The sequence below is a fragment of the Phlebotomus argentipes genome, unplaced genomic scaffold (assembly GCF_947086385.1).
Source record: "Phlebotomus argentipes unplaced genomic scaffold, Phlebotomus argentipes genome assembly contig_15, whole genome shotgun sequence".
NCBI classification, from domain to species: Eukaryota; Metazoa; Arthropoda; class Insecta; order Diptera; family Psychodidae; genus Phlebotomus; species Phlebotomus argentipes.
In genome coordinates, this window is record NW_026776181.1 from 16,149,579 (window position 1) to 16,175,538 (window position 25,960).

At 41.9% G+C, this 25,960-nt stretch overlaps 5 protein-coding genes across 5 annotated transcripts in view; 1 reads left to right on the top strand and 4 right to left on the bottom strand.

The window, feature by feature from the left end:
- Positions 1-13,319, bottom strand: part of LOC132263276 (thyroid receptor-interacting protein 11) — a 27,001-nt gene extending 13,682 nt beyond the window's left edge. Inside the window, exons 1-2 of the mRNA XM_059762951.1 lie at positions 12,975-13,319; positions 12,309-12,389 (exon numbers count right to left, since the gene is read on the bottom strand). Coding sequence (XP_059618934.1) covers positions 12,309-12,389; positions 12,975-13,154 — 261 coding nt within the window. The 5' untranslated portion in view covers positions 13,155-13,319. The remainder of the gene's footprint in view (positions 1-12,308; positions 12,390-12,974) is intronic.
- A 795-nt stretch (positions 13,320-14,114) lies between these two features.
- On the bottom strand, positions 14,115-16,980 carry LOC132262502 (tRNA (34-2'-O)-methyltransferase regulator WDR6). Its single transcript, XM_059761782.1, has 2 exons — positions 16,931-16,980; positions 14,115-16,851 (listed from the first exon to the last, which is right to left on the bottom strand). The coding sequence occupies exons 1-2, from the start codon at positions 16,978-16,980 to the stop codon at positions 14,115-14,117; spliced, it is 2,787 nt and encodes a 928-aa protein (XP_059617765.1).
- On the top strand, positions 16,827-19,980 carry LOC132262294 (nuclear pore complex protein Nup93-1). Its single transcript, XM_059761519.1, has 4 exons — positions 16,827-17,398; positions 17,466-17,646; positions 17,711-19,566; positions 19,631-19,980. The coding sequence occupies exons 1-4, from the start codon at positions 16,989-16,991 to the stop codon at positions 19,875-19,877; spliced, it is 2,694 nt and encodes an 897-aa protein (XP_059617502.1). The 5' UTR covers positions 16,827-16,988; the 3' UTR covers positions 19,878-19,980.
- Positions 19,960-20,509, bottom strand: LOC132262295 (ADP-ribosylation factor-like protein 2-binding protein). The gene is made up of 2 exons (XM_059761520.1): positions 20,366-20,509; positions 19,960-20,307 (listed from the first exon to the last, which is right to left on the bottom strand). Exons 1-2 carry the CDS (start codon positions 20,447-20,449, stop codon positions 19,960-19,962), a joined length of 432 nt encoding a protein of 143 aa, XP_059617503.1. The 5' UTR covers positions 20,450-20,509.
- A 1,184-nt stretch (positions 20,510-21,693) lies between these two features.
- Positions 21,694-25,059, bottom strand: LOC132262305 (equilibrative nucleoside transporter 3). The gene is made up of 3 exons (XM_059761535.1): positions 24,348-25,059; positions 23,455-24,291; positions 21,694-22,288 (listed from the first exon to the last, which is right to left on the bottom strand). The coding sequence occupies exons 1-3, from the start codon at positions 24,753-24,755 to the stop codon at positions 21,977-21,979; spliced, it is 1,557 nt and encodes a 518-aa protein (XP_059617518.1). The 5' UTR covers positions 24,756-25,059; the 3' UTR covers positions 21,694-21,976.
- Positions 25,060-25,960: the final 901 nt, after the last annotated feature.

Sequence of the window (25,960 nt, forward strand, 5' to 3'; positions counted from 1 at the left end):
AGTGGAAAAAGCGATGGAAAATGCATTTTTAAGGGCGTTAAGAAGTGTCTGGAAGTGTTGAAGAATCTGCAGAGGAATTGTGAAAGTGTCTGGAAGTGTTGTACACTGTTTTGCCGTATTATCTCCCCCTTGGGAATAACATTTGTGCCTCTCTCGGGACCCCCCAATGGCTTTCAGGCACTCTTCCAGCCGCAGAGAAATTACAATTTGGCACTCTACCGTTTCCCTCTGAGCGCCGAGAATGCGCGGCAATTAATAATTGTTAGCACATTGGCTAGATAAACGGGTAAGAATTATGCAAATTGCTGTGTACCGTTCAAAATTGGACTTTTTTCCCCTCCCTTTTCAGCACAGAAATGCGCCTTTTCAACACCTCACAATCATCCTGTAGGCCTGGCAGCGAATCAATTAGAGAAAATATACTTTCAATATTTGTCTTTAAATATCAGTTGGCAATTCCAGACAACAATTTGTCTTATTCTTCAACTCTATTTTCATCATCATCATTACAAGCTGTGCAGATGAGTGAACCCTTGTGGCCGTTGGATGTTCAAATATCGCACAACACTCTTTGGCAAATATGGCGTGAAATTGAGCCATCAAAAAGGCACTTTTCTACCCAAAAGCTCCGCACAAATCACTCACTCGTAGAATTTCACACAAAAGCCCAAACAAATTTCATCAGCCATGGAGGTGAAAGTGTGCGGCAAATTCTATTTTGAAGCCCGCAAAAATTTCAACACATTCACCAAAAAGTGATATCAAAGTTTATCTAATTTGAAGATAAAATTAAACATAGCGTCACTCCTTTTCCCCCCCCCCCCCCCTCTTTGCTGTCTCTGCCAAACAAATAAAGTTACACCGAATGGCGCATGATTTCATACTTTTACAAAATTTACAACAATATATCGTGTGTGGCAAATAATTTGACATACTTCTGATCGCGCGCGCGGAAAAAGCTCAAGATAAAAGAAAAGAAATGCGCGATTCTACGAAAAAATCCCCCTCGCAGTGTTAATTGACTAATGAACAACAATTTCTTAATTAAGATAGCAAAGTGAGAAATTAACCTGTAAAAAGGTACAACATCGTTAAGTCCAGGAGATTTTCTTAAACTCCAATTTTTCCTATCATAAGAAATGGACTTTTCTCTCTCTCTCTCTCTCTGTCATTTTCTCTCACTCTCGCACTCCTTATTTACCAACGAGATTACCCAGAGACAAGTTGAATGTGTGTAAGGAAAAAAGAGTTGAAATACTGAGAAAATTAAACAAAAACACACCGCCTAAATCGGCGTTGATCTCTCATTCTCCCTCTCTCTCTCTCTCGCGACAAAGAAATTATTATGTTAGAGCGGAATTACATGGGAGAAAATAGTGTGTCACCAAAAGTCAATTTTCCTTCCATTTCTTTGCTTCGCGCGCCTTTCCTGCCTTCAAATGTTGAACAAATTCTCTCTCTCTTCTCGTGTTTTATCGCATTAGGCAAACAATAAAAATGTTTTTTTTTTTTATTATAGTTTGATAAGAATTTTATGTTTCAAACACAAATGCTCGCACAACAGAAAGTTGAGTTGAGCAATTGAAATGTTTTCTCTCACTCTCTTTCTCTCTGTGTGTTTTATGGTGAAGAAAAAAAGTTCAGGAAGGATGAATGCAAGAAATATTTTGCACAATTTTCTGAGGCACGCCTCACAAGTCCATGGTTTATTTCCTGACAATGCGTTGTGATATTGACGAGTCGCAGTATGCAAAAGACACCCACGAACCGCACTAATACCTCTTAAAAGTGTAATTTTATTTTACGATTTCTACAAACAAAAGCTGGCGCGTCTGTTAAACCACCTTTTTTTTTCCAATGAAAGAGAGAAAAAAAGGCTCTTGCGCGCGATACCACAATCCTCCAAACCACTCTTGAGTCTCCTTCTCACTCTCACGTTTTCTCAGATGAATTTCTTGACTATTTTTTTTTGTTGCCGCAAGAAAATATTAATGCGTTTCTCACTTTTTTTTCTTGTCATTCCTTCTCTCCTCCACCTCAGAAAAATCATTTACGCATGTTTTCATGGGGCGAACTTAACGTCTCTTTTCTCCACTTTTTGATGGCGCGCGCGCGCGCATTTTGTGGAGAACTCTATGGAAAAAAGACACCCAGCGAAATCTTTAAATTGTCGAGTGCACAATGAGTGGTTTTACATCGAAAATTTTCTTCTTCTTCACCAACATTGCATTCGAGAGACCAAAACAATAAAAAAAAAATGGGTGAAACATGACGAGATCATATAAAGTTAAAGTGTCACATTAATGCTGAGCACGTAAAATTGTCGAGAGAGATTTTAGATTTAACACTGGATCATTAAAAATTGTGCAAGAGTGTCGCCAAAAGGAGCCTCTCCTAGTCATTTAAGTCAAGAGATTGCAAGATGTTCAAATTTGGTGATCAAAACTCAATTTCTCGATATATCAATCGATCTGACGATCGGCGTTCACACAATCGATATTTTTTCGAGGAAATTTTTCCCAGTTTTTCATGGTTTTCAGTCTCCTAGAGGACAATAAACTCCCGACAATATTTATTTATAACCTATAAATGCTTTTAAACACAAGAATCTTTCATTTCCCCGCGCAAAATGAATAGAAAAACACTCTAACAGATGCTTAACTCCGTTTTTCCTCAATTTTTCTCTACAACAAAGGCTGATTCGTATTTCTAATAGAATATGCGATAATTTTCTTTGAAGAGCAGACTTAATTCTGCAGAGATTTTGATTCTAGCTTTCCCTGTTTTTTTTTCGGACCAGAAAACAAGTTTTCAAGTCGGAATTTTGATATGAATTTCAACTCTTTGAGTCCCATTTCTTGCCTTCAATAGATAGTCAATATTCTCTAGTTGTTTATTTAAGCAAACCCGAAAAGGATTTGAGAGTTTAATTGTAAAGAAATATTGTAAAAGAAATTTGGCACTGCAAAGGCAAAAAGTCCAAAATATGACATGAATAACCGTTGAAAACATAACCTCAACGGTTTCTGATTTAAGTACGAATGAGCGTTGAAATATTTAAATTTGACGAGAAATTTGACATGTGACAGATCTGTCAAACATTAAAATGTGAAAAAAAGACCTCCAAACGATTCTTCTTAGTGTTTTTTTTCACCACTGCAAATGCCGCAAAAATATCGCCAATTGTGCACTTCTGCGAAATATCATTTCATATACAGCGCTTTTTCCATAGGTTCTCGAGGTTGTCACTCAGGCAAAAATGTGTCACGATATATAAAGGAAATATGGAAGAGTATTTGCACATAATTAGAGTAAATATGTAATTTACACTTGGCGATTTTTACGACCATGTCAAATAGTCTCCGCACATTGACAGAAAATAATGCCTTCTCTCTCTCTTCTGCGGAATACAATGAAATCGTTATCGTTTTTCCTGCCAACAAATTAATATTGTTTCACCATACATTTTTTTTTCCAACTTGCAACCACGTACTCTTTACAACTTGGCGATAATAGAAAATTTTTGCACTTCATTCCATGCGAAGTTTATATTTCCTCGCCTTTCCATTGCAATGGAACACTCTTGTGTGTTCTAAGCGTTGTGCAGTTGTTACAAATAAATAAATAAAAGCAAAAAGGGTTAAATGAATTGTAATTTTCAAGTGTGATATTCTGTGTGACGCCATTCTTTGAGGAATAAACCCAATTTCAGTGGAATAATAAAAGACTTTATTTTACAATTTCTGCTGCAAAGTGGAAAACCGCATGTTTTTACGAGGCAAACTTTTTGCCTTCCAAAGATAATTCGCATGATTCTTACAGTCAAATAGCAATATTGACTGATCACCTGTATTTTCTGATTTGGCAGAAGGCTCACACGACACACAGCGCCATCTCTCGCCCGATCGCAATCTAAAGTGGCCCAATTTTCTCCGTTACACACTTCAGCAACGCTCAATGGCCAAAAATCTCTCTCATAAGCTTGATGTTTATCTAAAAAGCTTTCGGTGAAGCTCTAATGGTCAGATTATATTTTTCATTCAACAACTGAAATGGTCAACAAAAATAATCACATCAAATTTCCCCTTCAAGCGCAAAAGAGAGGCAAAAATGTACAGCAAAAAGTGCCATTTCTGAATGAATAATTTCACGATTCAATTGGAGTTTATTCATAATTCTCTGGTCTATGTGACAATTTCACCAAAATTATAATGCAGTTAACTCCGGGAATCCGAGAGATCTCTTTTGAGGGGCACAGAGTGGAGTCGATGGGCGTGTATAAAGCAAAAAAGGTCACATTTGAAAAATATTAATAATAGAAATGGTGCCAATAATTAGTTCCATCACATTATCATAATCATCGCAATCAGTGTCACCCTGTTTATTTCAGAAAAAAAAGTCTCTTTTTCATCCGTGGAAGCCCCCCAAAATGGGCCTCTTGTGGCGTCGCGCTTTGAATTCATTCGCCGACTATCGAGCCAGAAAGACTTCCGAAAGTGTTTTTATAAGCCAGACGTTTTTATGCACGTGAAAATGGGAAAATAATAGACAATGCGCGGCAAGAATTGTGGAATTTCAATAATAATAATAATAATATGTATGAAAAGCCATTTTGAGGAAAGGGATTCGCTGACGTGGTTGTAATTGAGTTTGAGACTGAAATAAGGCCTCTTAAATTAAGAGTTGCTCAACATTTGTCATCCAATAAGAAACCTTCAGACTCTTTTTCTTTTGCACAATTTAGACCACATCATATTGCAACAAAGACAGATTTGTCGCGTAAAGCTTTTGCAATTTTTCCCTTCCAATCCCCTGACACACAAGTGAGAACATTTTTGCCGTCACAAGTCGCCCGAGAAGGACTGAAATGTGTTGTGCTTTTGGATCAAAAACACAGAGTCTCACAGACACGAAGACAAGAGAAAACCCACCGAAAAAGCGACAATAAAAAAAAAACGGTGGATAGAAATAAAATGAGCAATTTTCATCGTCACGTCCAACGCCATTCTAATTCTCCTCTGGCCACAACCACTTCTTCCTATCCCTCTCCTCAATGGGGCACTCTTTGAATAAAGTGTGATCTTGTGACCTATGTAAACTTGCAAATAAACTATTAATTAATTTTTTGTCGTGTCCTTCCCCCCATTTCTGTTGTTACCTTTTCATTCTCGTGTGTCACTTTCGGGTTGAGGTGTGTGTGTCTTTTATTCTAGCGAGAGACTCTTTTCTCTCTATCTTATGCGCGACTTATTAAGCAGTTTGGGTCATGGTTTTAAAAAGAAGTTCTTTCACTCACGTCCAATCTCCTCAATTGTTAACTCTTATTTGGTTCACAACCACAACAAAAATGCGATCAATGATTTTTCCTCTGTTGAGGGGCGTTTCGAATTTTGCGGAAAAAGAGATTAATTCTGGTGAGCAAAAAGAGTGTGAGAGAATTTTGAGAGGGGAAAGAATTGGGAAATATCCGCAAAACTTCCTCCACAATTTTCCCCCCACCGAGAAAGAGACGCAAATTGTAATCATGAGACATCCACGATAAGAACAATTCCGGACTTTCAACGACACTCTCTTGAGTACTTTTATTGAGGAGGGAGAGAATACAAGTGTTGAAAATTTTGTAGATTATCGCAATCAATTAGCACCTCATGGGTGAGTTTTTCTGCTAAATTTCATCACAATTTAGACTGAAAGAAGGACTGAAGAGCACGAGATTTCCCAACGTAAAATCTCTCTCCAACTGATAATGAGCAAAAATGCACACACCTTTTTTCTTCTTCTTTTGGCTGAGAATCACTCAAGATGATCACTTTTTTTTTCCTCCTTTGTGGACAAGAGAATCCACGGATTTCAGGGTATTTTTCTCACTCACCTCCTGCGGAACTTAAGCACCAGAACACGTCTTCACATTGCTAGGTACTCGGAACAACTAAAGTGCTGTAACTTCCAGCTAAACCATTTGTGTGTTTCACGGCGTGTCTCTCACTTCAGTCGCACTCTGTCTCGCATACAGCTTTTCGTCACCTTCTCTCTCTCTCTCTCTCTTTCGCCACCTAATTTTATTCATTCGTACTGCAGTCGTCGACATATTTAAACAAGCCTCTAAAAACTCACACAATTCGCTGATAAAAAATATATATACTGGAAGATTGTACTTTTCAATGTGCACAAATACCATCGCGAAAGTGGCTTGGAAAATGTGGCGAAAAGCAATTGTAGCTTTGCGGAAAATATTATTTGTCTCAAAATGCTGACTTTTTAAATTTATTTCAGAGCTTTTATTCTTCCATAAAACATTTCCAATCAATCCGAGGGTTGCTCAAGTGAGGAATGGAAGCACTATTTCAGCCGGAATATTAAAGAATATCCAGGAATTGATGCAAATACAGATTAAAATCAAATTAAAGCATTTACATCGCTCTTAAAATACATAGAATATAGAGAATTTATTTATCATTCCCCCAAAAAACGTGCTTTTGTGAGCGAAGATTGCGTTTATGATAGAAAATTATTTATTAGGAAGCGTTTCAACGAAAAAGGCCAAAACTGGAAAAAATATGAGAAAAAGATTTTCCGCGAGCTGGATTCGAACTTATGACCGAAAATGCGCGAAAGAAAAAGACGCGAAAATGCAATATTAGCAGATTTCTAAACGAGTATTGTGGAAAAATACATTCTCGGCTTAAAAAAGGACTTCTTCAGAAAAGTTTCAAGCCCAAGAATGGACATTGAAGCGCTGAAAAGAATGTTAGAGGAAAAAACTTTTTCTCTGTCTAAGAAAAAAGCAATTCCGAGCGTCAGAAAGGGTTATAAAATATAATTTTTGAAGAGTAATTTATATTTAGTGAAAGAAAATATTGGAAAAAGGAAAGAGAAGTGAAAAAGAGTTGTGAAAAAAACGCAACTGCAGAAGAATCGAACCCGCGACTTCACGATCTTAAGGCATAAGTTCGAATAACTTTTCTCCAACTTGAGCAACCCTCGATTTTATCACATTTTTCACCACAAACATCTCTTTAAGCGTCTATAAATTCATCTCTCAAACACTCTGCATTACCTTAATATTCCAACTTATTAACTTGTGTATGAAAATATGAAGCTTTTTGCCATTTTCACGTGCGCCACTTCATTAGACTGCGCACACAAAATGTTTTCTACATGCACAATCGTCTTGTGTTGTGCCGCTGGTAAAAACTGACGCTCTCTCGAGACTCTTTTTGACCATAAATGTCGTTTATTTAAAATTTTATGTGTACACATAAGCAATATGACCACGTAGTGAATGATAAAATTACAAAATTGTCCGATCTTAAGGCGCGCACGCGCGCAAGTGAAGAAATTGTCGAAGACAGAAAATTAAGTACAAACATTTGAACATTTTGAGCGTCGCTTTTCCCTCAAGCTTTGGATGGAGAGGAATTTCAGTGGCAAATAGCACTTCTTCCTCCTCTCATTGTATAGATACAAAATATCTCTTCGTGATCTCTTGCGTAACTCAACATGATAATAATCAATCTCTCATGCGTGATCTTTCATTGATATTGAACAGAAAATTGAGGGCGGTTTTTTTTTTATTTCATCGTGCAAATCTCTGCTTGTCCAGGCGCTTCAGAGAGACCTAATTTTTTTTTGGCTGATGGGAAATTGCCAAAGGGGTGAAAATCAATCAAATTGATAAAATGTGATGTATGAGAAAGTTGTGAAGGGTTTGCAAGAGACATGAAAATAATTAGGGAAGTCTGACGAGTATTTATTCTGCGTGTGTGAAAAAGAGACCACAAGCTTCTCCGCTGGAAATATTATTGCTTTTTCGATTGATTACCCACCTCTTACAATCAGTTTAATTAAAGTGATAAGAGATATTGACGAACGCCGTAAGTGATACACTGACATTTATCGGGCCAAACATGGCAGGTTTGCGGAGAAAGAATGGAGAAATATTGGGAAATATTTGTACCCCAAAAAGCCCTAGATCTTACTAGAATTTCAATAAGAATGTCTTAAGAGACGACACAGAGCAGCAAATGCACAAAATATTCCCCTCTCTTCCGTGACTTCTTTTCACTTCTATTTACCCAAAAATACAGCCTCAAGAAAAAGGTGATTGTTGTTGGTTTAGGACGCGTCGTGCAATGAAACGAGATGAGCCACAATCAGTCGCGTCTGGAAGAGACTTCATCTCTCTCTCAGGGGTTCTTGCACTGCTTGCGAGAGACACCTTTTATCACATATATATTTCTGGTCTGAAAGGCACACACAACTTCCTCTGTCTCTCTGTGGCCAAGAAGAACACATCAATTTCACCTCCAAATGCCCATATTCTGACACGAGACAGCCGAGCAACTGCCATTCTTTCCTACGTGGCGTGTCGAGGGCATAGATAAGAGTGGGCAAATGTACAAAATTGTTGATTAACTCAAGCAGAAAAAGAGTCCACGTAAGGCTGAATTTTAAAAACGATTTTCCTCTCTTTCACACCTTGCAGAAAAAAAGACACACGTTTTCTCCTAATCTCTCTGGCTTGACTTTTTGGAAGTAGTTGCAGAAGAAGAAATTTTGGGAACATTTCAGACCGCGTGAGTCATACAATTTTGTGGTTGGCGAGAATTATTTTTTTTTTCATACAATTCCGAAAGTTGGCTGACCCTTGGCAGTTGTAAAAATATCTGGGCAAGACGGCGAGTGACAAAAATGTGGCGCTTTTTCGGTGTGTCGCAGGAAGGAAGTCGCTCAAAATGTGAAACATACACACTTTTTCTTTCTTTTTTCTCTTCTTTCCACGACAGCAAAGTGTGTGGAAGGGAACTATATGGGGATATTTGCTCTGGAAAAACACCCATACTAGCGCCATAACGAGCTCTCTTGTCTTCCAGAATGAAGTCTCTCCCAAGTTTGACAAATAAGTAATACACTTTCTTATCTCAATCTCGCTTTTCCTCCTCTATTTCTATTTATTCCGCTGTGACACCCCATAAAGAGAAATGAATCAAATGACGCAACGATAGGTGTGATACACAATGTTCAGAGCGCTCTTCCTGTCCAGCAGGATGATGAACTGCCTGTTGAACACTCAGAGAGAGAGCAATTGAAGTAGTTTAGAGACAAATTTCAGCACTTAAATTGCCACAAAACAGCCAAGAAAGGTCATTTTGAGTACAAAAAAAGGCAATCCTAATCGCATGAATGTCTTTATAACAAAGCTTCGAACTGAAACTGATTGAAATCAATGAGCAATAATTCATTGCGTGATGAGAAGCACAAATTAGTTCTCTAAAGATAGGTTTTAATACCTTAAAAGAGTGCAAACTCATAGATTTGTTGTTATTCTTACATTGAACATTTTCTCAAAAATTCCCAATAGTTTTTACATTTATTCTGTAAATTTTTCGCTACAGAAGGATTTGAAGTTTAGGATTTGATTAATTTTTCTCTAAACTCTCTCTGTTATCTTTCATTAAATTGATAATATTGCTTTACTCTCTTTTTTTTCCTGCATATTTCCCAGATTATTCCACTATTATTTATTGAAATATTAACTGAAATACGGAGAGTTGAAAATATTTAGAACAATAAGTCGATTTTTTATAATTTTCGTGTACTGTTTTCAAACAGTTTATAAAAATTAACTCCGATGGGTTTCTGGTCAATTTAACAGTGGCAAAATGGAAAAATGAGATCTTTTTATAGCTCATCGAATAATTATTTGTGCAGCGAAAACTATCAAAAGTCGACTTTTCATAGTTTTCAGCGCAGCATTGAGAAATTTTCTATACACGGGATTTTTAGGAAAAATCTTATATCTTAAATTTTTGTCGATGAACTCAATGTAATATTTTGAGACGTTAAAAATACATAAGACGTATAAAATCCAGATATAAAATGAAAATCTACACGACAATTATCCTGAAGACATTTCGGATTAATTAAATCCACTTTAAGAACCAGAAACAAATTATTGTTCAGACGACGCTATTTAAAATCTCGGGTTGTTTTCTGCTTTGGATCAGTTTTGGCACCACAAAGTGAATTAAGATTAGGCCGAATGTCTTCAAACTTAGCAAGATTGGTGGAGAATTTCAGACTTCTAGCTTCATGGGGCGCTATTTAAAATCTCGCCACTGTAAATACTTAAACACGGTGGAAAACCAAAGAATTCTTGGGCAGGAAAAGAAGGAACTTCAGCATTCATTGGACAGATTTTCTGCAGGCATGAAGATCAATGTGAATAAATCAGAAGTTATTTAATAAGAAGACTGACACTGAATTTTTCTCACGTGTTCGAAAAGGTTTCTGCGATAGTGAGAAAGGCCAAGTTATCGGTCTGCAAGACGGTGTTTAAGCCAATTCTCACCTATGATGACCGAAAGAATAAAATCGCGAGTTCAAGCGGCTGAATTTCACAATTGAAAAGAAAATCGTTATCCTAATGAATTGACAGAAGGAGGATCGAGAAGAGTGGAAGGACGATTCAACTTACCCAGAAATGCCACAAATTGACTTGTCGATGAGTGAAGAATTAGACAAACTACAATTCACTGAATCTTCTCAATTATTCCAATCACACTTTCACCCCTTTCTTCACACCCCACGACAAAGGCCTCACTGGATTGGGTTTTGGGAGGAGAAAAAGGGGGCTTTTTTTATGGAAATGACTGGCCTTTCATGGCGGTGCTTAAATGCAGAGAGTGTGAGAGTGGAAAGGTGTCGCAGAACAACTGCAACTGTTGTGTAGGACGTTTGGATAGAGAGTTGTGAACAATTAGCATAGGTGGTCGCTCTTTTATATCCATCACACACTATGCAAATCACCCACCCCCATTCCCAGTCCAGTCATCAGTCATGGAACCATAGCAACATAGATAGTGGAATTGATAAACGACGTGGAAAAAAGGGGTATTTATGTGCGTCTCATCATCTTTTTCCTTGCTCACCGATCCGCTCAAGTAGTCGCTTGATAACACGAAAATTCTGCCATTTAATTAGCACACAATTACATGCAGCAAAATTGAGGTGAAAAAAATATATATATTCGTCTCCTTTTTAAATATGCTCTTCACGGAGGCGATTTTGATGACTTTTTTTTTTTTGGACTTTATTTTTGGGAGATTATTTTCATTGCTTTTGGCGCTTTTTGGACAAAATCCACGAATGTGTTTTCCCGTGAGAAATTTGCACGAAATCATATCGATTTTTTTCTTATATTCAATATCAACACCATTTGATACGGTGTTATGGTGGAAATGTGGATAAAATGAGGCATTTGGACACCCGATATACACTCATTTTCTCTCTCTCTCAGCTAAAATATGGTGATGATAAAGAGAGGAGTTCAATGTAAATATTGGATATAAACCACACACTCGCCGATAAGATTTCTCCCCCTAAAGTACACACAATTTTTCGTGATAAATTCCCTTCCAATTCACCTCTTATCAAATAATCAATACGCAAGAGGTGCTCAAAGAGGGCTGAATATGATCGAAGAGAAACGGCATACTCTTGCTTTTAGTCCCAGACTCATCAAATCTGTTCCTTGCGATATTAAAAAGGATCAGAATGACCTTAGAAAACAATTCTAAATGGATCTAAGAAGCAAATATGACGCGGAATTTGCCCTAAACAACTGAAATCGACCTTTTTACGCGGTCAATTGCGCTCCAAACTCTCTTGCTGGAATAAGAGGTCCTTCTGCTTATTTCGCTGAGAAAATGTCCTTTCTTGCGCAGTCGAAAAGCTCCTTACGATCCTCAGAAGTTGCGTATTGTTCACATTCCATAACTTTATACACAATTAATCAAATTTTAATATCAAACACTAATAAAGTCCAGATAAAATGTGAAAATCGACAGGACATTTATCCTGAAGACACCTCGGATACATTTAAACCTCATTTAGAACCCAAAACAAATTATTGTTGAAATTCTTGTTAAGAATCTTGGATTATTTTCTGCTCTGGCTCAGTTTTGGCACCACAAAGTGATTAAGGATTAGACCGAATGTCTTCAAATTTGGCATGACAATAGCTTATTAATGAGAGAAGATTGGTGGAAAATTTCAGACTTCTAGCCTCAGGAGGTCCTATTCGATTTGGCGTAACTGTAAGTTTTCACATTAAAAACCCTCTGAAAAATACTTCTAAAATCTCTTACTTTAAGAGACATGCAACTGGAAATCATCTTTGCCTTCTTGTCCATTAAAAAAATGCAATCTAGAAGGCTCTTTGTGTGAAGAATTGTTCCCCAATTTCACGATTCACAACTCGATCGTGTTGCAAAATTCTCAGATCTTCATTTTTTGCTGACACTCACCGTTTTTCCAGCGCCACATTCAGCGACTTTTGCCTGCTGCAGTTGCTGTAATTCAAGAATCTGCCTTCGCAGTGTCGCGAGCTGCAAGAGAGAGCAAATTCCCGGCGTCAGACGGACATACAGAGTGGTTTGAGGAGTGTCAGGAAGTCTTATCAATCAAATCCCCTGACAATTCGACAAATGGGTGAAAATCATAAATCGTGTGGTAATTGAGTTCGGCGGGTGGAAATGCAAATGTGATATTTATGTTGCGCACCGCGCGATTATCGTCCAGATATTGTGTGGTTTGGGGAACAGATGGAATATTCATATCATTAAATGCTCTGATAAGAAGAGCGTGCGTTCAGGTAACCGAAATCTCTCGGTGTTTTTTTCTCCCCCCCGGGAAAAGTGGCTTGAAGTGGATGAATAAACATTTCAGGGCAGAATCACGCAGATAAGCTGGGAAAAGTGGCTTGTTTTTCCCAATTGCCACCCAAAATCTCATCTCTTCCGGGAAGGTTTACAATTTTCCTCGCATCGCGAATGAAAACAACGACTTTTCTTCTCTCTTCTTGCTGTTGGGAAAAGGAAAACAAAGAATCTTAACCTCAATCGTGACTCCGTTCATTGAGACTTTTCCCTTCTCTGACTTCCTGATTCTCCACTCAAGGTGCACGGATTTACCTCCTGATCCTGTGTGGAGCAGAGCTCAGTGAGCTCCTGGATGCGCACAGTGGCATTCTCCAGCTTGACTACGTGGTCAACCTCATCCTCCTCTTGAATTGGCTGCACGACCGTCTCCTGAATCACCTTCGTGATTTGGCCCTTGATGCTGTTCAGACTGTCCAAATTCAGCCACGACATTCTGCACAAACTACTCAGGCGTCTCGCTGTGGAATCACTTGATCTCCTTCCTGCTGTCGTTGGAATTAATTAACATTTTTCACTCAAAACTACGCTGTGGCCAAAACACAATCGCTCACAAAACATACACGCAATTTGACACATCACAGATGTTTTCACGAAGTATGCCTGTCTCTTTCGCGCTATATTCACCACTTTTGGCGCCAAAAGTGCAGAGCAATAAAATCAATAAAATGCGCAAGAAACCAAGGAAGACTCAAGTTAGAGAAAAGTGGTTTCCATTCCTCAAATTTCCTTATACATTCCATAATCCAGGCCTACGATTTCGCTGTCAAAAATCCATTCGCTCCATTCCAATCTATTCTTCGAAGAATTATATTCGAAATCGGCTAAGCAGAATCTCACATAAGAGAATTTGGCACAAGATTGTGAAGTCGCGGGTTCGATTCTCTTGCAATTGTGTTTTTTCACAATTCATTTCATGTATTTTCCTTCACTTTATCGCTTTATATCGTCATTTATCCCTAAATCTTCGCCTAAAACCTTCACCTGATCAGCTGATAAAGCTAAAAAGGTTTCTTTTCACGATCAAATTCCTCTCTTTCCTCGCCAGGATCACGCCAGAAAGTCATTGCGTGCGCGAATGTATGAAAACGCAATATTATTAGCTCTGCAAACGAATATTGTGGAAAATGTCAGTTTTAGCTTTACTAAAAAGAGTTCTTTGGAGAAGTTTCAAGCCCGAGAAAGGACAATTAAGCGTCAAAAAGAATCTGAAGCCATAATCTGAGACTCAGATGGAGTTATTGGAGATAATATTCCGAATATTCCTCAGGCTTATGATTCTTAATTTTATCCATTCCTAAATTCCCATCCATTCCCATCTATTCTTTGATATTCCTGCTGAAGTGATTCGTCCATTCTTCACTTGAGCAATCATTGACAAGAGAAAGATCTGTTTTAGAAAGAAATTGTCTCTATTCCAGCGCCAAAAACTACAATATTACATTTATCTAGCATTAGAAGTCCTTTCAGGTCCGAAACAGAAGTGAATTTCTCACAGATCAAGCTCAAATCATGAAGATTTCCTCTAACAATTCTCTGGTCAACGCTTGTGGAGAAGAACTCGTCCTTGTTGGCGATTTTAATTCCTGTTACCTGAGCAAAGTGCAAGGAAGTCTTGCAAGTCTCCTTCTGCACAATCTTCCCACTCTCGAAGCCAAAGACAGTCTTTGTGATCTTCTGATCATCGCCTCCGGTCAAGACAGTAAATTCTTCGCCTTCTTTCCACACATCGAAGCAATTTATCCCGCTCTCGTGATGAGAAATGCTGTGAAACGGAATGGAATCATTGGAAAAGTCTTCAGCATTCCAGAGAATAATCTTCCCATCAGTTCCCATCGTCAGGAGGATTTTCCTGCCTTGACATTCGATGATCTCGATGTTCAAAATGCATCTTCTGTAGAAAACTGACGAGATTAGATGGATTTTCTCCTCTTCCAGCCTGAATTTTCTCACATATCCATCAGAACAGCCCACAAAAATCTCCCTTCCATCAATTGTCAGACACATAAAGCGCGTTTCTGGGCAGAAATCAATCATTTGACTCTGTCGATTCTTCCTGAAGTCCTTCGCTTTCAACATGTAGTTGACAAACTCGTGAATCTGTGGCTTGTCTCTGGCCAGGATTCTCGTCAAGCACATCTGAGCTCTTCCGCCGACAGAGAAGAGCAGGAAAGAGTCTTTTTCCGGCAATTTCATCAGCTTCACAGCACGAATATTGGAAATATGCGTCACAATTTCACTCACATGAGTTAATTCTTTGCCCAGGAAGTTTATCCTGAGGACATTGTCATCACCACCGGAGATCAGGAGAGATTTACCCGAGGACGTCTTGAGAATTGCTCCACAATTGCAAGATCTGAAGTGCCAATTAACCGTGGGAATATTCAGAGAGTCTTCAGAGAGATTTTCGAGTGAGAAATTGTCCAGGAAAGGCTTCTTTTCCCACACGCTGATGACTCTTGCTGCATTCTGCTCGGCATTCATCACGAAATCCCAGTATTTGTGACCTCCTCCTGTGCACAGCTGGAAGATTACACCGTGATTTCTCTCCCACACCACAAGATTCTCATCATTGAAGCCGAGAATCAATTTCTGGCCGCTTTTCAGGCAGAAAATCCTTTCCACCCACGAAATGGGGACTTTTTCCGTGAAGATTTCCCTCAAACTCGCTTCATTTCTGTCCAGGAGGAATTTCCTAAGCACTCCATCACGTCCAGATGTCCAGAACTCTGCAGATTCCTCAGAAATCTCTTCCGTGTGGATTTGAGTGACGCCAAGATTTCCGTGAACACATTTCTTCGTGGCTTCGATGATGATTTGTCCAGGAAACACGCGACAGAGGTGAAGATGACCAAGTCTGTCACTCATCAGGAGATAGTCAGCCACTCTCCTGGCCATGGTGATCCACTTGGTGTACCAGAGATCCTTGCAGAGCGACACGGAGAATTGCACGAGGATCTTCAATGCTTTGTCCGTCACTGCGCAATTTCCTCGATCGTCCACGAAGAAATACTCTTCAGGAGAGATTTGGTAGAATGTCCTGATCAATCCCTCCAGGAGATTACAATTCCTGTGCTCCTCCTGGACACCTGAATCGCAGATTTGATAGATTATCGCTTCGTGATGCGAGCAAATCAACACTTTTCCATCGACATTCTCAATTAATGCGATGTAAATGTTGGGAATGGGCATTTTCTCTTGACATCTCCACTCTTCCGAAGCCTCCAGCTTCATCAGGAACATCTCAGAAGTCATCACAAGAATTGTCTGACTGTCAATGAAGAGAATCTTTGAGATTTTCTCATCAAGAAGCGCTTTTCTGGGACTCTCATTAATTCCTCTGTCCAAAATCTCCCTCAAATTCAGCTTCTTCACATTCCCATCACTTCCAGACGTCAGCACAGTGTCTTGCGTCCTGTCGTAGTCCAAATTCCAGATCACAGCTCCACTGTAGAGGGCTTTCCGGAAGAGAAACTTCCCTGATTCGTGCCACACGCACAAATTGGAATCCTCTCCGATGGTCAAGATGAATCTCTGCTTGTTCTTCTCGACGATTTTGCTCCTGAACACTCGAGATTTGTGTCCAAAGAGCGAAGCGATGCAGACAATCTTCTGGTTTTCCTCCCTTTTCCAGATCTTTGCCGATCTGTCGTCGGAAGTCGTCACCAGAAGATCCTCCTCGGTGGTTATTGAGAAGATAACACCCTTGTGAGCTGTGAATCTGTGCAGGATTCCCGTGCTTGCTCGCCTTGGCTGCCAGAGGATCACTTCTCCAAGAGCAGTTCCGGAAAACACCAAGAAATCCTCCCAATTCTTTCCCTCCACGTGAGAACAATAAAGCATGGAATTGTCCTCGCATTTTGCCCTCTTCTTTACCCTGAAGGACTCCTTCGAGGACTCCTTTGAGGGCTCTTCAAGTGTTATCAGCAGAGCAATGTTGTGTCCAGTGATTAAGCAAATGTTATCAAGATCATCTTCGCAATGAATGCTGCTGATCAGATCGGAAAATTTACACCCATACAACTTCTGGAGAACTCCTCTGACTATCCCAAAGGCTGCCAAGTATCTTCCTCCGTGAACCAGAACAGTGACTCCCGAAATCTGCCTCACAATCTCAATGCCAAGGATTTTACTGCGAAAACCCGTGTCAATGCACTGAACAGTGGTTTTTCCGTCTTCGCATTTCAGGTACTTTAGCTGATTTCCCACACCTGAAAATCACACCACATTGTAGCTCAAGCATCCCCAAAGGATTCTCCATACTTGCCGATGAGAATCTCTCTCGAATTGATCACTTTTATCGCCACTGAATCCGCAATCAACATTTCCACGCTTGTTTGTTTACAAAATAACCTGAAGATTCCGTTGACGGATCGGCATTTTGGCGGTGGTGAATTTGTCCCAAATCGTCCCAAACTGTCACTTTGCCGGGCGAACCGCGAGGCGTTTGTGGAGTGTTTGTGCTTGAATTTTCCCCGCTTTCTGGCCAGAGACCGCAAATCCGGCCTGAAAATGGACTTCAATATGCTTGTGCAGCAAGCCCAGAGGCTGACGAATGAGGTGCAGAGCGCGGAGGACATCCCACAGATGGACAGGACGCTGCCGCAAGTCCTCATGGCAGCCCAGGAGCTCCACTCGCGGGTCACGCAGTCCGAAGTGGGCTCTCAGGACGCCCAGGCGTGAGTTGTGATGCCGTACAGAGTGTCTTGACAGTGTGAAGATGAGGATTTTGTGGCTGTTTTGCAGGCACATCATGCTGGGCTCGAAGGGCATTGATTTGCCGAAGATCACACAGAAACTTGAGACGCTGAGTTCCCGGAAGACATTCGAGCCATTGGATCCCATCGCTGACACTGACATCCAGAGCTTCCTGCGGAATGAGAAGGAGAACGCGATTCTCTCTGTCATCGAGGAGGTTCACAAGGAGGTGAGAATCTCTTCGGTGTGTGTTTCTGGATGGAATTTAGTGCTTTCCTCTTCCTTTCCGACAGACTTACAAGAGCGCCCAGCAGCAGAAGTGGGATCACATCGTGTCGGACTGGCGGGAGGAGAAGGTGAAGCTGATGAACGCTCTGGTGGGCTCGTCACAGGGCTGGATAGAGATCCAGAAGGGTCCTGAGCAGACGATTCTCAACGAGACTTCCGTCACGGGACGCTCGTGTCTGGGCAGTCAGGAGATGGCGTACGCCAGGGAGGTTCTGGACTACAATCGCGTGGTGATCGAGGGCGTGCTGCGACCGAATCTCGTGCAGAAGTTCGCCCAAGTGTCGGAGGAGTTCAACGACGCCAAGATCACGGAAATGTGGGAGATTGTGAAGTACATGGTGAACGTGATGCCGTCGGCCAGGAGTCAGGATCCGCTGCGACAGCGCCAGCACAGCGGGCAGCTGATCCAGCAGGCGAAGAAGTATCTGGAGAATCGCTACAAAGTCTACATGACGACAGTCGTGTCGGATCATCTGCGCGAGGCGCAATTGGGCGGAATTCCCAACACCTTCAGCCTCGTGAGCGCCTTCGTGCGCCTCAGGTTCGGCGACATGGACAATCTCAACGCCATCGGGCTCCAGGACGGGAAGATCGAGGGCAAACCGATCTGGCCGATGGTTTTCTACTGTCTGCGCTGCGGCGACATTCAGGCGGCGCTCAAGTGTCTGGAATTCATCAGTCCGGGCCACGAGGATGTGATTCAGGTGCTGGAGGAGAAGCTGCGCAAGCCCGACCAGAGGATCAACTCGAAGCTGGAGCAGCAGATCAAGATGCAGTACAAGAGACAGATCAGAAACGCCACGGATCCCTTCAAGCGCGTGGTTTACTGCATTGTGGCCTCGTGTGACATTCACGAGCAGCATCCGGACATCGCCAAGACGTCAGATGACTTCCTCTGGGTTCAGCTGTCGCTCATCCAGGCAGAGGCGGAGGCCAATCAGGAGATTCTCACCTACGCTGGCCTGCAAACGATGATTCTCGAGCAGTACGGCGAGAAGCACTTCAACGCCCACGAACAGCCGCATCTGTACTTCCAAGTGCTGGCGCTGACCGGGCAGTTTGAGGTGGCCATTGAGTTCCTGTCCAGATTCGAGCGCTTCCGCGCGCACGCCGTCCACATCGCCCTGGCGCTGAATGAGCTGGGAATGCTGGGAGGCTCGCGAGATGTCCGTCAGCCGCTGCTCTCCGTGGATTCGGACGATCCGGCGCCGCTGCGCCGCCTGAATCTGGCACGCCTGGTCATGCTGTACGTGAAGAAGTTCGAGATCACCGATCCCGCCGAGGCCATTCAGTACTTCTTCTTCCTGCGCAATCTGCTGGACGCCGAGGGCAGGAATCTCTTCCTGCTCAGCATCACCGACTTGGCGATGGAGTGTGGCGAGTATGACTTGATCTTCGGCAAGATCCAGGTGAATGGGATGCGCTCGCGCGGTCTGATAGATCAGTTCGAGTCGATGCAGGTGGATCCGAGGGCGGCGTGTCAGATGGTGGCGGATGAGCTGGTGAAGAAGGGTGTCTTCGAGAGTGCCATCAAGATGTACGACTTGGCGGAGAATCACGAGCAAGTGCTCAATTACACTTCGGTGTTGCTCAGTCAGGTGGTGAATCAGCCCAACAAGCGAGGCTCCCTGCGCGAGAGGATTCAAGTGGTGGCCAGAGAGATCAAGGAGCGCTATGACATCGATGAGATCAAGTGTGATCCCAAGATCTTGTCCACATTCGTCATTCTCTACGATCTGCTCAAGTTCTTCGATGAGTATCACGAGAAGAAGCATCAGTTGGCACTCGAGACGCTGGCCAGGATCAATCTCGTGCCCTTCACCATGGCGGATCTGGACAATTGCCTGAAGAACTTCAAAGAGTGAGTAACATTTGATGCTTTTGGTGTGGATTTGGGACTCATTTTCGCTCTTTTTCTTTGGCAGATTGCGCGTGGAAGTGTGCAAAGTCTTCCCCAACATTCTCCTGGCCACGATGGACATTCTCTACTCGCAGTATCGCGCGATAAAGAGTAAAACCACCCAGACTTCCTTCCCAGCCACCGGAGAGAATCCCCTGAGCCGACTGCGCGAGCAGGCGAAGGCGCTGACCAGCATGGGCGCCACGATTCCCTACCGAATGCCCGGCGACACCAACAATCAGCTCGTCCAGACGGAGATTCTCATGCACTGAACGCGAGCTGACGCTCTTTATTCCTCATCTTTCTCTCATTTTTACTTTATTATTTGGTTTCCTTTGGAAGTTGCCGGATGGATTAAATAAGTGAATTTGACAAGCGACTTATTTGAATGCCCGAATCCAGATCACTCAGATGATTCTCCTTGTACAGCTTGTAGTCCAGAATGAGTTCCTTGAAGGCGAGAAAGTCCGTGAGAGAGAAGAGAAGCTCGAAGATTTCACCGTCCAATTGTGTCTTTCGCTTGCTCAACTCCTCGCTGAATCTCTCCATGCTGAAGTTGGGCATTCGCTCCTCCAAATTCCCAACAATGCAGCTCTCCAGGGCATTTGTGTACTGATTGAAGATCTCCGTGTACTCAATTCGGTTCTCCTCGCACTCGTTGAACTCCTTGTAGTACGTCTGCATGAAGTTCTGCACCAATTTCTGCCGGCAGAAGACAATTTTCAGCTTTGTCTGGTGTGGAAATTGAGGGATTTCTCACCTGAAACTCATCGCTGATCACAAAGTCCTCAATATGACCAATTACTGTGTCGAAATAGTCCTCAGATTCCGACGATGCAGACATTTTTCCAGGGGAATCTGGGCGGCCCAGACGTCCTTATTTGTCCCGTTGTTAGGAAACTCCGATGCAAGGGGGAGATAATACAGTCAGAAGTGGTGTACACTTCAGTAGAAGTACTTAAGAGCAGGAAATGTTGAAAAACCTACAATATTCCTTTCCTTAGCGCTTCTTTTTCTGACAAATTGTCCCGTTTCTCTAGAGATTTCCTTCGAATTTAAAGCAAAATGATTCTAAATAATCTTTTTTTCTAGGTTATGTAACGAATTAAGGCCAGATTTAGTGAATAATTCAAAGAAATATCGCCAATCATTGGCAGAATTAGGCGATTTCATGCTAAAAACGATGCTATTTTTCAGATTCAATGTCCAGAAACACTGCAAAATGTGCTAAAGTCAAACATAACCTCAAAAATATTTATTTGAGCCTGGAAAATGGTTACTTAGAAAACTTTTAACGCTATTTTGACTCTGAATTATCAATTTTGAGATGGTTTTGCGAGCTAAAATCTCTGAAAATCTTTCAAAGTAAGTCTTTATAGATCTCTTAGTGATATTTTTGAGGTTAAGAAACTCCATAGAGCTTCAAAATTGGAATACAGTCCGAGAAATCGCCAACAATTGGTAGAATTAAGTTATTTCATGCTGAAAACGTTGTTATTCTTCACCTTCAATGTCTAGAAACACTGCAAAATGTGCTAAAGTCAAATATAACCTCAAAAATATTAAATTTGTGTTAGAAAATGCTTTTTAAAAAAACTTTCTAGGCGATTTTGACTGTGAAGTAGCAATTTTGAGTTCATTGGCAAGTCAAAAAAGATGATTTTGTAATCTAGAAAGCTTGCAAATGGAATTTTTGAAGATCTTTTAGTGATATTTTTGAGGTTATGGTCGGAAAAGATGTCCAAAAATGCGATTTTAGTTGAATTATTGCAGAAATATTGAATGGAAACTTAAGACATTCATCATAATTACCACAAATTCCAGTTTCTAGAAGTGATGTACTGATTTAAGGCACATTATCTCCCCCTTGGTTTGATGCAGGCATCAGAGTTGATATAATTTCCAGATTTTGAAGACGATGACGTTATTTTTCCTCATTTTCCTACAGCTTCTGTTGCTTTTCTGTTGTGTTTCACATTAGATTACGCGATGTTTTCAATTTACAAAGAGTGAATCTTGATAAAAATGAGTCACATTTTGAGCAATTAATCGCGCGCAAGCCTTGAACTCATTTATTGAATTGCTTGAATGCTTCTTCTGACTCACTGAAGTGTTTTCTAGCTGTTCTTCAGCTCTGCTTCCTGTTTTGTTTGGGACGCCGTTGCCTGGGAAATTCTTCTTATGTGTTTTCTCACCCATTTATTTACCTATATTAACTTTCTCAAAGCTACTGTACACAAAAGGAGAAGCCTGTCTTTGGGATACAAAAAGATTAACAGTGAGAGACAGAGCAATAATATCACATGAAGGAATCCAGCTAAGTGACTGAGAATGCATCTTGCGTGCGTGAATTGTCCTAAGAGTGCACTGTTCAGAGTATCTCGACGAATATCAGGCCGAGTCCTGAGCCGAAAGCCAAGCCGATGCCCAGGAATGCGGCCATCATGGACGACGCCACTTCCTTCTCGTGACTGGCGACAATCTTGGGCGCGCACAGCAGCGCAATGTTGGCAATGTAGCCATTCGTGAGCGCAAAGACGCTCATCAGCAGGATGAAGACGATGTCGGAATGCACGATCACGGGCAGATTCTCTCTGGGCTGCGAGTTGCACATGAGGAAGATGGGAATGAACGCCACTCGGATCACCGTGAAAAATGCCACGAGACGCGGACGGTTTTGAGGCTGCAAAAAAGCGTCAGATTAATCTCTCTTATCGACTGAACTTTCTGGCGAATTGCTTCTGAATTGCGCGATGAGCAAATTGCAAGGAGATAAAATTTTCATTGAGGGGTAAAAAATCTCTGATTCACTGAATTAAATTAAGAATTGATGAATTAATTTGATGATTAGTCAGCATTCTGACAAAAAATCTTGTTTTCTGCTGAAAAAAAAGGCATTTGAATTGAGCGAAAGTGAGGAAAGAATGAACCATTTAAGCTGTTCCAGCTGGAATATTAAAGAATATCCAGAATGGATGGAAATATAAGTCAAATAATTATTTATTGAGAAGCTTTTAACTTCCCAAATTAGTCTCTTGGTTTAATTGTGGTATGAAAAAAGGGGAAAAGGCTAAAACAGGGAAATACGTGGAAAAAAATTTGCCACAAGCTGGATTCGAACTTATTAATGCAAATTAGCGAAGGAAAAAGACGCAAAAATGCAATATTACCAGCTTTCCAAGCGACTTTTGCGGAAAACAAGGTAGAAAATTACATTTTACGCTTTAAAAAGAGTTCTTAGGAGAAGATTTAAGCTGAGAATGGACAAAAAAAAAGCGTCAAAAAGAATGTAACGGGAAAAAACTTGCTCTGTCTTTGAGAAAAAGCTATTTCTGGATATTATTTTTAGCGTTAAAAAGAGTTTTGGGCGAATATTAAAGGAAAAATGCTGATTTAAAGCGATAAAGTGAAGGAAAATACTCGAAAAAGGAAAGAGAAGTGAGAAAGAGTTGTGAAAAAAAAGAGAATCGCGTGAGAATTGAACCCGCGACATCACGATTTCTGTGAGAATTTCGCTGGAAATTGTACAATTATTTCTGTCTAGATGATATTTTGTAATTATTTCGAAGATTATTTCAGGAATGGATAGAATGGAAACCATTTTTGTCCAACTTGAGCAACTCCTAAAGTCATAATTTGGAGCTCAAATCTCAATCAGGCACATATTTACCCCTTTATCTGCACTTGAGAGACTTGAGATGATTCATGCTGTTTCTTATGCTGGGAAACTTGACTCAATGCGCGAGTTATCTTATGAGTATTATCACTAAATGTCTCCTCAAATATTGAGATGGGTTTTTCAGCGTGTGTTTGCGGAAAGAGTGGAAGATTTCCACCCCAAAAACTCACCCACTCGAACAGTCCGGCGATGATTCTGCCCAGATAGTCGCCGGAGTTGAAGATCAGGTAATTCACGACGGTGGTGAAGAAGACGTCATTCCACAGGTGTCCGTTGCCCTTGTGCTCGCTGTTCACCAGCACCGTCACGGCCGGATAGACCGAGAGCGTGACGACGAAGACGAACCACTCGGAGAAGCCGTAGAGCCAGATCTTGCGCAGGATGAGGCGGAAGTTGGGCGCCGGCGGCGGCTCGCCCAGCAGCCGCGCCTCGTCCTGCAGGCGCGGCGTGTGCGCCGCGGCGGTGTAGAACTTGAAGAAGAGCGTGCGCGACATGAAGAAGTACGCGGCCAGCGAGATGATCATCACCACGATCGCCACGCTGAAGTACACCAGCGCCGTGGTCTTGGGCGAGGCGCCGAAGGTCAGTGAGATGACCTCGCAGAGGGCGGCGAAGATGCCGCCCAGCGCCTGGCCACTCACCACGGCCGTCATGTATTCGGACGGGAATTGGCCGGCGATGCCAAACAAGCCGCCGGAGAGAATTGCGGCGGCGATATTCATCACAACCACCGTCGTGATGGTGATGCCGAAGAAGGCTCTCTGCCACGCGTCCGTGTCCACCTCCACGAAGGCTGTGGTGAAGATAAAGAGCACGAAGATCACGCCCATGGAGCCCAGCATGCGCAGCCTCAGAGGAATGCGGTGGCTGAGGAAGGCGTTCAGCACCAGGAACACCGTGTTCGGCACAGCCGACGAGACACTCAGGTCCGACGTGAAGGTGCGCTGGATGGGCGTCAGCACGTCCGAGTCATTCCCAGTCACATTCCGGAACTTGAACATCCAATACTGCGGAAGGCACGAAGTCAAATCAACTGATTTCCACACAGCGCGCTTAAACTCACATTCTCAGCCGTTATGAAGAAGTTCCAGGGGAGCAGCGTCGTCATGCCCAGGAGGTAGAAGATCATGTAAATGACGTTGAGACGGTCGCTGGGCTCGTTCTTTGTCTCCGACCTGATCTCGACGTCGCCGTTGGACGCCCGCGCGTCGCCATCCGACTCGGCGAATTCGCTGTCGCTGGGCTGCAGCAGAGGCCGCGAGTTGATGGAGTGGTCCATTATCGGGCAGGAACACACTCGCGGACGCACAAAACGTAAATACTGCCTTTTATCAATGCACCATTCTCTCTTCCAATCTCTCGGGGAACATTTCGTCACAAAGTCAGATGTTACACTGCAAACAAAACCCACAAATCTCAGTGGGGAAAGCGATTCCACGGTTGGTGTCTCGGATAAACGTGTGGAACGCATTTATTTACGCCGATCAGACGCAGAGTTAAACCCACAGAGGGTTAAGGTTCTTATTGATCTGTTACAGTAACGAGAAGCACAGATTGAAATCACTAAAATAAGTAAATCCAAGTAATAATTCATATCGAATTATTTGTAGCATAATTTTTGGAATAAACCCAGATAAAGTGTAAGGGTTGTCAGATTGAGAAAGGTGACGATGAGAAGCAGAAAAAGTGAAATTTAAAGATAAAAGCTGTAAGTTAAGACTATTTGATTTGGAATAAGAGATTAAGTAAATTTCAGTCTATTCGCAGTTTGTCAGAGAATCCGCAGGATCGATTTGATAGAACAGATTAAAATGAGATTAACACAAAAAGATTATAAGTTTTCTAGAAGCGCACGAACTTTTAGAGCAGAAAATCCCACAAATTCCAAAGCCATGACGCAAACAATATATAAACAATAATTGAGCGGTATTTTTTGGTCAAAAATGAGAAAATTGAGAAGTCTTTTGAGGGAAAGAAACGAACTAACCTCAAAACTCCTTTCGCAAACATGCTTAAATTCATTTATTACTTTTACTACATACAAATGATAACTTCAATGGTAAGATATCTTACAAAATGAGTATTTGCGCAAAGATATTGCATTCTCTGATGGTAGCAAAAATCCAATGTACGCTTCAAGGTAATTCACTGACTCTTCAATGTACAAAAGAAGTACTTTAAGAACATTATTTACAGTAAACGCTACGAATATACATTAAGCTGAAGCGCCCTACATGGCAACATCGCAGCATTTGCCCATGGATTCGGTGCTCTGAGATCCTCCGCTTCTGCTTGTGTCGCAATTGGTGCTCTTGGTCTGCTGGTAGACCAGGAAGCTGTTGGCGATGGCACGATCGAGTCCGGTGTACTGGAAGGCCTTCCGGTCAACTCCAGCCTCACTGGTTGCATCTCTGGTTTCGCTCCTGCGCCTTGTGGGCTTGGATTTCTCCGACACGCGACTTCGCAGGGATCTCGTGGACCGCCATCGATAGAGGTTGTCCTGTGAAGATAAGTATTGAGTCTAGGCTTCAGGGTTGCTTGTTAGAGTTGCTCACCATTATCTGTTGGTCAGGTACGAAGTACTGCGGCGCCATGGGCGGATAAGGGATGCCTTGAGGGACGCTGTAGGGATAGATAACAGGAGGCGGAATTGGAGGCTGAAATGATTGGTTCAGA